Below are 9907 nucleotides of genomic sequence, written 5' to 3'. Positions count from 1 at the left end.
CTATCATGGCTTCTACAAGACTGTCAGAAATGGCGTTAGAAAATGAGAACTGCTTGCAGGCACGGGAGTAGCCATATATCCAGAAACGTGCTGGTGAGGGCAGCTGCCTGGGAGCGCAGGAGTTGCTCAGCACCCTGCTGCCCGTTGCCCTTTCCCTCTGCTGGCGAGGGGGAGAGCGGTGCTCCGGTTCTCCCACAGCAGCCTGTGGCTGGAGGCACGGGAATACATGTTTGTAACATGGGTTTTGCTGAGGAAATGCTAAACTGATATTTCAGAAGGGGCTACAGAGGTGCTGACGTTTCCTAAGTGTAGTCAACGTAGGATGTGCTGTGAGATGGGGGGGAAGGGAGGGACTTAAAATACCGTGCTTGAGTAAATCTCTCGCTGTCTGTAGTGATTCGCAGCAGTGCAGTAACTTGCTGTCTGCAGCAGCAGCACTGAACTGCATTGGCAGGTCATGGCTCCTTCACCTGGGGTGAAAGCAATAACTACCTGGCAGCCAGAGAGAAGCCCAGGTAATAAAATGCCGAAGGACAGGGTCATTTCTTTTGCCTCACTTGAGTAGTTGAGAGCAGCTGTCCTTCGAGTCTCGCTGCCTTTGAGCAGTAGGGAATATTTGCAAAGTCACCTTGAGCTACTGCTGAGCTCCCAAAATTTGGCCACGCACTTTCTGTTACACTGACAATTGATGTGTGCAGCAGAGCGAGGGCTGCGGATCCATTACAGCTTGGCGAGTCCATTTAAACCACGAAGGGAGATGTTACTCTAAATCTTGAGATGGATTTTGCTGAGTTTATTATTTTTAATCCCTGCAATTAGGTATATGTTGATTATCACAAGTGACAGAATAGAGTCGTAGCCGTGAATCCTAATTTATATAGAAGACTCAGAACTTTAGCCTTTATTTCTTAAAAATGTTTATGTTGGCAACCCTGGTTTGCAGTAGAATATTTTTATCATTTGGAGAACAAACACCCAGGTTGTGAACCTACGTGTTGGATCTGAACCACAGCTAGGCACAGAGAAGCCTACAGCAACAAAGAGTGAGCCTATCTGCCTGGCACCGTCCATGAAATCCCTTTGTGGAGTTGACATGTGCAATGATGGCTACATCTGGAAAGCACAGCATGTGCTTGATCAGAAAAGAGCATCTGTACACATGGAGATGTGGCCAGTAAAGCATCTTTGTACGCTGCTGACGGTGGTATTTTGCATGGCTCTCTGAGCGCTCTGTGGGAGAAGTGTTAAAATGTGGCTTAGAGGCTGACTAAGCTGGTTTCATACAAAGATAATTAATTCTTTGCTACAAAGATCACTTGTGTTAAATGTCATAATCCAAATCTGTGGTATGGTCCTGAACAGCTTTCTACTGCAGCCATCCACAAACAATGCTCTCAACAATTAATTCCTGGTGATGGTATGAAATCAGACAGCCTTGCTTATCTGTATCTATAGCCATTTATTTTGTTATCCAACCACATAATGACAACATAGTCACCACAATTAATAGTACACAAGTATCATTAGTACCATGAGATGGTATAGTCCACAGTTTGGAAGCCAGCAGCAGAGATTTTATTAAGTTCGTGTTAATTCTTAGCACTTCTTTTCTAAATTTGCATATGCTATAGAATTGCTTTTAACAGCAGGTACGCAGGGGAGGTCAAGACACTTGGCAGGTCCCCATTATTAGAGGACATGTTTTACAATATTGAAGCTTTTCTTTCCATCTCAGTTCTGACTTTCTTCTCTCTCCTTTACTTCTGGGCATATGTGGACCATACACTTTGTTCACGTCCGCCACTTGAAGCGCGCTAATCCTTTCAGTTGGTTTTGTGCTGTAGGAATACACAAGATAGAAAAGCTTCACTTACTGTAATAATAAAGTAATATTTTACTGCTATGCTAGTAACATATTTGACAAGTTGCTTCCAAGTACAGCTTTGCATTGCCTTAGAAAAAATATTTCTTCTCCCTCCCCTGTTTTGAGTAACTGTCTGGTTCTGTATAGAACACAGACATTAATATGCCTGTAGAAGACTGAGCTCACAAGACAAATAAATGGCCATGTACACTGATTTAAAAATATACTTCTAGATTTGAGGCTGGCATTATGTTAAATGAAAGCAACTGTATTGTTAAGCTGCGCTGTGTAATTAAAACTCCATTTAATCGCTTATCTGCACCGCATGCCTCTTGTGCTCTCCATCCATGATCAGCTACATGAATTATTGAAAAAAGAAAACAAGATTTTTTTCTGTTTTTTCAAATGTGTCTGGTAAAACAAATATGTTTTCATTTAGGGCAAGACTACATTGTCCTCAACCCCCCCATTGAACAGCTGTTCTCAAACACATCCTTTCCAAAGTAAAATTTTACCATTAACCTGTCCCTAAGAAGTGCTTGTCAGAAGAGAATATTTTTCCCCTCCAAAAATTAAAAAATTATGAAGAAAGTAGGATTTTATTTTGAATTTATGAATTAAGAAAAATTTGTTTGCAAACTGAACTTTAGTTGCAGCAATTAAAAAATATAAAAAAATCTTTCAAATAACTTCTAAATAAGTTTTCTTCAAAAAAGCTGGTAGAAAAGATGCACCGCTGTACCCAGCAGAAATCTATTTGAGCATTGGACTAGTGCTATCTGAAGAGAAATACTGTTTACAGATTTAATATCTCCTGCAGCATTTGGGTTTGTCTGGGAATCCTTTCAGGCACTGGGTTTGCTCCAGCTCCTGCTCAGTTGGTGGGAACCCCTCCACAGTCTTTCCTCAGAGCAGGCTCAGACTTTACTGAGTACTGAAGCAAACCCAGTCTGTCCCTCGGGCTGAAGATAAATGATTTCTCTGGTGAGTTCCCAGAGATTTCTGCCCACGCAGATTTTGAGAACTGTGCCCTGAGGCCGCGCTCCTGCTGGTCTCACTTCTGGCAAGGAGAGGAGATGCATGCAATAAAATGCTGTTCACATTTTTAGGTGAGAGATTTTCTCTGCAAGACTCGCAGCCCCAGGCCAGAGTCCTGAGGAATAACTGGTATTTTTGAACACTTACAGTTTGAAGAGATACCAGTATCTGTGGCCTCACTGTAAAGAAACAGTGTTGAATGTTAGTGCCTCGTAAAGCCTGAATCACATCTTGTTAATAACGAAATAAGAGACATGACTAGATCTGACCCCCTCTTTTGAGATGAAGGACAGCCTTCTAGGCTCTGCTCGGCTCTCCTTGAGGCCAAAGCAGAAGAGCACAGGACACACGGTCCTTAAATGAACAACTGTTGGAGAAATTTGCAGGGAACATTTGTAAGTAAGGAAAAGGATTTACCTGTTACACTTAATTTGGTTGGTGAGTTCACCTAAGAAAGATGGAGAAGAACGTTTTACAAAGCTGGCAACGCGTTCAAGTTTGGGACCTGCTACTGTTCCCCTGGATCTCATGGTCGGGGATGAACTAGGTGGGCATGGGAGTGGGCAAATGAAGAGGACGTTTCTCGAAAGCATGACTGAGCACCCAAAGACTCGGAGGTAGGTGGGAGCAGGAAACCACATCAGACCGAGGAGAATCTGGCCTTACGCTGGTTAGGAGCAGACCTCTTCCTTGTTATGCCCAGAAAGAGTCTTTCTGCCCCCCTTGCCCTCCCCTCTCCAACACCCCCAAGATCCCGTCCGAATCCTCGTCAGCCCCTCAAGGCCACGCACAGGCCCCGTATAAAGGAGCCAGCGTTCGGCGGCCGTCAGCCCGGCTCACTGGCCCCATGGCTTGCTGTTTTCCGCTGGGGTCAGTGGCGCATGGCCAGCGGGCCGGGGCAGGTCACTCACTGTGCACGCCTTGCAGCAGCAAGTCCAGGCGCCTCATGAAGTCCCGCGTCACGCGTTGGTAGTGGTCGATCCTGGCCTGATCCAGCTGCACTGCCACCACGTCCATCCTGCTGATGCTCAAATTCAGACTCGCAATCCTAGGGCGCAGGCAGTCATTTCACCAAGGAAAACCATTTAGCATTAGAAAGTTAACAAACTCCTTCGTTAGAAGGACTCTACAAAGAGGAGGCTACTTTGGCAACATGAAGTATCAGGTAAATGGCTCTCTGATAAGGTTAAGTGAGTTGCAATTGTTATATATTGTTATTTATTTGGCAATGCCTTTTGCTTCCAAACCTGCATGGGAACTTTCAAATGCTGAAAATGAGAAAGGGGGAGGTGTTTTGCTAATACCCTTGTGCGAATAGTGCTTTGACCTGCTGCAGGCAGGCTCTTACTGTTCTAGCACAACTGCCGTCGTGATAGAAAGAAAATGGCAAACATATTAAATGGTGTCCAGGCTTCTGGAAAATGACTTTGATCCCACAGGCTAGATTTTGACTTGTGGCACAGCTGTGAGTAATGGACTGTGCTGCTGCCACCGTGCTAGGTACACGGTGATTCAAAGTTATCTGTACAATCCAAGTTCAAACTCAGCTTTAATTTGTATAAGTTACAGAGATGACATCTTAAAATCCAGCTAGATGTCTGAGCTAGCCCTTCATGCAGCTGGAGAGTTTAGCGCTGCAGCAAAATCTCTTGTGGATCTGTAACTTACTGTTGGTGTGGTTTTGCAGCATTGCATTACAGCTGACACCCAGGCATCAATTAGGAAGTGGTAAGTTATAAATTAAATGTATCACTTGCAAGAGAAGGGATAATAAATCTGTCTAGCTATTAAGCTTGTCCACAAGCAGAAGCAAAAATTGGTGGGAAATGAGCCAGTTACCTCTACAACCAAAGGCTGTTCGCTGGGACTTACATGCAGGAGTGTCATCAATATGCATCCAAGAGAGTGTTGCTGTAAACTGAACCCTATGGGCTTAATCTCTGATAAAAACGTTTTTCTGGTAATAAAAGCCAGTGGTTTTCATCAGAATCCAGCAACCGTGTTGCTGCCAAGGAAACTGAAACTTAAAGGGACCACTGGAACGGCAGGCAGATATCTCTCCATCCTCATTAATTGTGTGGACGTGGTGCCCTCTGGCTCGGCCAGAATAGGGAGCAGCTTTGCAGTGTAGGGTGCCGGGACAGAGGGGCACAGGCAGTGGGGTTTGATCCCAGTTATCAACACCATATTTTTTCAAAGAAGAAAACAAGTGTTTTCAGGTGGAACATACCTGTCCATGGCCAGTTTAAAGTCCTACAAATAGGATTGCCAAAAGAAAAGGAAAAAAATTGTTAGTGTGATTTCTAGAAAGGGCAGCTGGCTGAGAAATAGGCATATTAATGAAGAAAAGCAGAATAGCGCTGCTTACTTTGAAGAAGACGAAAATATCTGGTTGCTTTCTCATCTTCTTCAAAGACTGAAGATGCTGCGCAGCCTCATCTCTTCTCTGTTCCATTTCCTTCTTCACTCTGGTAATGTCTGCCAGATCTTTTTTCGTATTGGATTGAATGTCACTCAAGATCTTCTTCTCCTTCTGAATCATCTCTGTCTTCATCTCTTCAAACAGCTTTTGCAGCTGAGAAGTCACTGTTTTCGTATTGGTCTAAATGAACAGGTAAGAAAATGGTGCACTGGCTCAGGAACCCAACACTTCAGCTTAGTGTCTCTGTTTGTCTGTCCTTTGCACTGGCTTTAGAAGGAAGCGGACAACGAGCATTCGCTTAGAATATCTGATTAAACAGAGGGTTACGAAAATTATCGTGCTATACTAACAAAATCAGATAAAATTCAGCTAGCAATGTGAGAACTGTATCGGTACACACTGAAAATCCCACTTGTAGACTCAAATTGTTCTTCTTTTATTTAACAGATAGAAAACTTCTAAAATATATAATGATATGTACAATCTGTGGTTTACCAGTCCTGCAACCTGGTCCGTGCAACCACAATAAATGGTGGAGTTTCCCAGCTGCATTCTCCCTGTGGAGCTATGCTGGGACGCTGTAGACAGCTTGGCAGTTTCTTACACCAGTGTTTTCCCGGCTTTGGACTATATCTCTTTCTATTCATCTGCTTCTAGCAGTATAGTTGCCATCACTCGTTTCTTAGAAACTGTGGAGGAAAGATGCTCTGAATTAGCAGTAATTTGGGTACCAACCTTGAGCTGATTCTCACTTTTCTGAAGCTCTTCTACGGCAGCAGCTAAAGCACTTTTACGTTCCTGCAGCCATGTCGCGATGTCCGAGAGTTCACCCTAGCAGAAGGAAAGACAGCATTGAACTTCATAGCAGGGAAGCAGCACGGGTAGCTTTAAACCAGACTGGCAGTTTGTGGAGCTCATGAAATGGCACGGGTGCCTTCTACCTGCCTGCTTTCACCAGTGACTCTTATAATAAACTGCGTTCACTTGCCTCCTCAAAAAGATAGATAGGGCATAACGGAAAACTGATATGATCTTGAAATCTTTCAAGTCAATGTTTAATTTTTACGTATGTGTAACTTAGTATGTGGTAGGTTAATAAACAATTTTCCCTTTGAATAAGTAAATTTCACTTTAAATGAATAAATCTCACTTTATCCATTAAAGCTCTGTTACTGCCAGAATCTTCACATGTGCCTAATGTGATCCAAATCCTTAGTTTTCACATCTGTCAGCAGCTGTGGGATCTGAGGATAAGGTAATAAGCAACCAGCTTTTCTGAAGATCAACAAAACAGTGGTACTTACTCACCCAGCTGTTTATTTTACCAATACCACGATCACGGGTGCTGTTGTACTGCATGATAACACATTTCAGAGGGGACATTACACCTCTAAACCTTCAGGGATTAGACAGTGTCTGAATGGTTCTGGTTGCTCCTGGCTGCCTCCAGCAGTGTTTTCACACCTCGAGCACCCATGAATGGCCATGGCAGACACAACTGCCAGATTCCCATTTGTTTAATAAAAATGATGCCAGAAAGCTTAGGTTTTCCATGACATAGTTGTCACAGCCGGAAAGTTTTCATTTTTGAAAAATTAAAAGACAAATAATCAAATTTGACTGAGGTTCCTTGCAACCAAAACCCTTTTATAATTCCTCCTGAATTTCTCCTCCTGAAGAGGAGGATATAATTCCTCCTGAAGAGCTGCATTCTTGATTTCCCTGTCTATCCTGGGGAGTTTAAAAAAAACAAAACAAGAGTAATATTCAGCTGAGATCTCAGTTTACCCATGGAGATGGCTTCCCCATAGACAGGGCAGTGTTGCTCCTTTACCAGCTCCAGGGATGAAGGAAATGGCTACCTTCCTACACAGCCCACTTCTGCTTGGCAGCCCTGATTTTTTTATAGGTAACCTGGGGGAGAAAGTTAGTTTGCAATACATATAACTGCAAAGGATGCTTCCTGCTAATTCCTGAGAAGCCTGTGACCTGTCCTGAGGTCCAGAGCGAGCCAGACGTTTCCTGCCCACGCACTGGGTTGCTGCAGGATGTTTTGCTTGGGCTCTCAACTGAGCCCAGAAGTTTGAAACGCAAGCAGTGCGTGAGCATAGCAAATGCATTTTATCCCCTCAGTCTCAGCTGATTCTGGAGCATTTCAAGGACAGCAGCTGGACTCAAAGGCAGGGACATCAAGGCCCCATGTCTCTGTGCCCGCTGGGACGCTGGCTTGGCAAAACTTAGGGCAGAGGGAGGAGGGAAGCAGAGGGAAGGGCCTCGAGTGGGAAAACCTGTTTCCCAACCCAAAGTTTGGCAGCGGTGGGGTCCCCAAGGCTCTGTGGAGGAAGAGACTTCTTAATCCCTGCAGGAATACTTCTTAATCCCAGCCAGGAATACACTTGTCAGTGGCAATTTGCAGTTGCCTGGGGCTACACAGGACGGGCATATGCTTCAGTGGCATGGGACAGCGGAACTCTGCGCCTGCCTCTCGCTTGCTCTGCCACATGCATGCCCACGTCAACACACACTGCAGGATTTACCCACCCTTGTCCCACTCAGCCCCAAACACCGTTCTCTGCTCTCTTCCCTCTGCTTAGCCTGCCAGGCTGCTTTGGCAACACAAAGGAGGAAATGAAAAGCAAATTGCAGCACAATGCACCAGTCCCCGCTGGGGCGGACATGAAATCCCCTGAGCTGCTGCCCACCTGCCCTTGCCCCCCGTCCCCATTCCCCAGTGAAAGCCTTACTGCCCCTCCTGCGGCTTCCCCCTTTCCCCCAGGTCAGCAGTTTGGAGCAAACCCTGCGGGGCCGTGGGGAGAGGAGAGCCCCTTACCAGCTGTTTGTCATGTGCCTCCTTCAGGGTGATGATGCTGTGGCCCTTGTGGCATCCTGCAATATAGCAGAGCATGCAGATGTACTGCCCCTCGTCCTGGCAGTAGCACTCCAGCAGCCTGCCGTGCTCCACGCACCTCCTCTCCTCCACCGTGCCACCTGCGCCCACCTCCACCAGGACATGGTCCCCCTGGGAAGCCTTGGCGTTGTGTTTGTTCAGATGGGCCTCGCACAAAGACGCGTTGCAGATCAGGCAGGTTTTCACCGCTGGCTGGGGCTGATCCAGGCAGAAGTCACAGGGAACCACCTCCTTCTTCCCCGCTGCAGAGCCCTCGCCCTGTTGTCCTTTGGAAGTGGTGGCCAGAAATGTCTCCACGATGCTGCACAGCTGGAAATTCTTCTGCAGCTCCAGGATGGGCCCCAGCTGGACCTTGCACATGGGGCAGGAGTAAGGGGCCTTGGATTGCTGCTGGGCACCAAGTGCCTTCTGGATGCACTCCTTGCAGAAGCTGTGTCCGCAGCTCAGTGACACTGGGTTCCTGTACAGACACAGGCAGATGGGACAGCTGAGTTCATCCTCCAGGCTCGCAATCCTTCCAAATTCTTCGTTAGCTTTTGCCATGACTGCCAAAATGGCGTTAGCCAGTCTGCGAGAAACGAAACTAAAAGGACGTCCTTGGCGTTGTGCCCCGGTTGGAGACCCAGCCCAGAGGCTGCAAGTCCTTCCTCTCCGCCCTGTGACAGGTCGGCAGAAGTACACTCCCCATCCTGGCTCCACTCGCAAACAGCTCTGGTAAGCTCGGGCAGCATCGCTCCGTGTGTGAGCCCCCAGCAGGCTGGTGGGAGCAGGGGGTGCTGGGGAGGGCACGAGATGGACAATCCTCCTACAGCCCTCTGCCCTCCCAGAAAAATCCTCCATCCCACGCCAGGGGCAGCAAATTAAAGATAAAACCTGGATGAGAACAGTATGATTCTGGCAGGGGTAGGCCAGGAATTCCCTCTGCTTTCTCTGGTTCTTCTCCACAACAGTTACAGATGCTCCCCTAAAGGTAAAACGGGGAACCCAGGGGAAAGTTTTACTGGGACTTGTTGAGGCTGGTCTCCTACCTGCAGCCAGCTGACAGGGAAATGCGGGCAGGTCAAGGCTCCTGGATAGGAATCTAGGATAGGCTCTAGGATAGGAATGTCCCTGTACTGTGTCACGAGCCTTGCTTACCTGGCTTTGCGCCCGTACCACCTGAGACCAGGCAGAGCAGCAGCCACTGCAGGTGCATTTGGGAGACCCAACTCTACCTGCATGGTTTTCCATATCATTTTGGTGTATAAAATGCAAAAGACAAAACACAGCCACTTTCTCCTAAGACTGAACAAGGATTTCTTTTAGCATATGCGTAACTGTAGTGTCCCTCAAGGTCCTTCACTATCCCTGCTGGGGTGGAGAGCTCCTGCCTGGACTTTTTCATGCAAATACCGTGGCTCTGTCTGAAGGCAGCAGAACCACAGGCCGCAGGCAAGAATGTAATCTCTTCCTCTCCGAGGTGTTTGGACAATCATAAGAACAAACTAATCCAGACCCCATACGGCACAGACTAAAGGCACAGGAGTTTTCCTCCTTATTACTCCCTTTGCTGTGAGATTTTTGCATAGGTGAGGAGAAAATTAAAATTGAGGCAAGAAGTAGCTAAGTGATCTACCAGAGAGCTCACAGCGGAGGACAGCAGCAGAGAGCAAGGGAAACCAGGTCTCTTACCGCC

The 9907-nt window shown here is 46.6% G+C and overlaps 1 protein-coding gene across 1 annotated transcript; it reads right to left on the bottom strand.

Moving 5' to 3' along the window:
* Positions 1 to 1439: 1439 nt before the first annotated feature.
* LOC142413681 (E3 ubiquitin/ISG15 ligase TRIM25-like) lies at positions 1440 to 8786 on the bottom strand. The gene is made up of 8 exons (XM_075510056.1): positions 8155 to 8786; positions 6060 to 6155; positions 5271 to 5504; positions 5133 to 5155; positions 3814 to 3950; positions 3320 to 3350; positions 3050 to 3081; positions 1440 to 1838 (listed from the first exon to the last, which is right to left on the bottom strand). Exons 1-8 carry the CDS (start codon positions 8773 to 8775, stop codon positions 1792 to 1794), a joined length of 1221 nt encoding a protein of 406 aa, XP_075366171.1. The 5' UTR covers positions 8776 to 8786; the 3' UTR covers positions 1440 to 1791.
* Positions 8787 to 9907: the final 1121 nt, after the last annotated feature.

The sequence above is a fragment of the Mycteria americana genome, chromosome 8 (genome assembly GCF_035582795.1).
Source record: "Mycteria americana isolate JAX WOST 10 ecotype Jacksonville Zoo and Gardens chromosome 8, USCA_MyAme_1.0, whole genome shotgun sequence".
Lineage (NCBI taxonomy): Eukaryota > Metazoa > Chordata > Aves > Ciconiiformes > Ciconiidae > Mycteria > Mycteria americana.
This window is presented reverse-complemented; position numbering and strand designations above follow the sequence as displayed.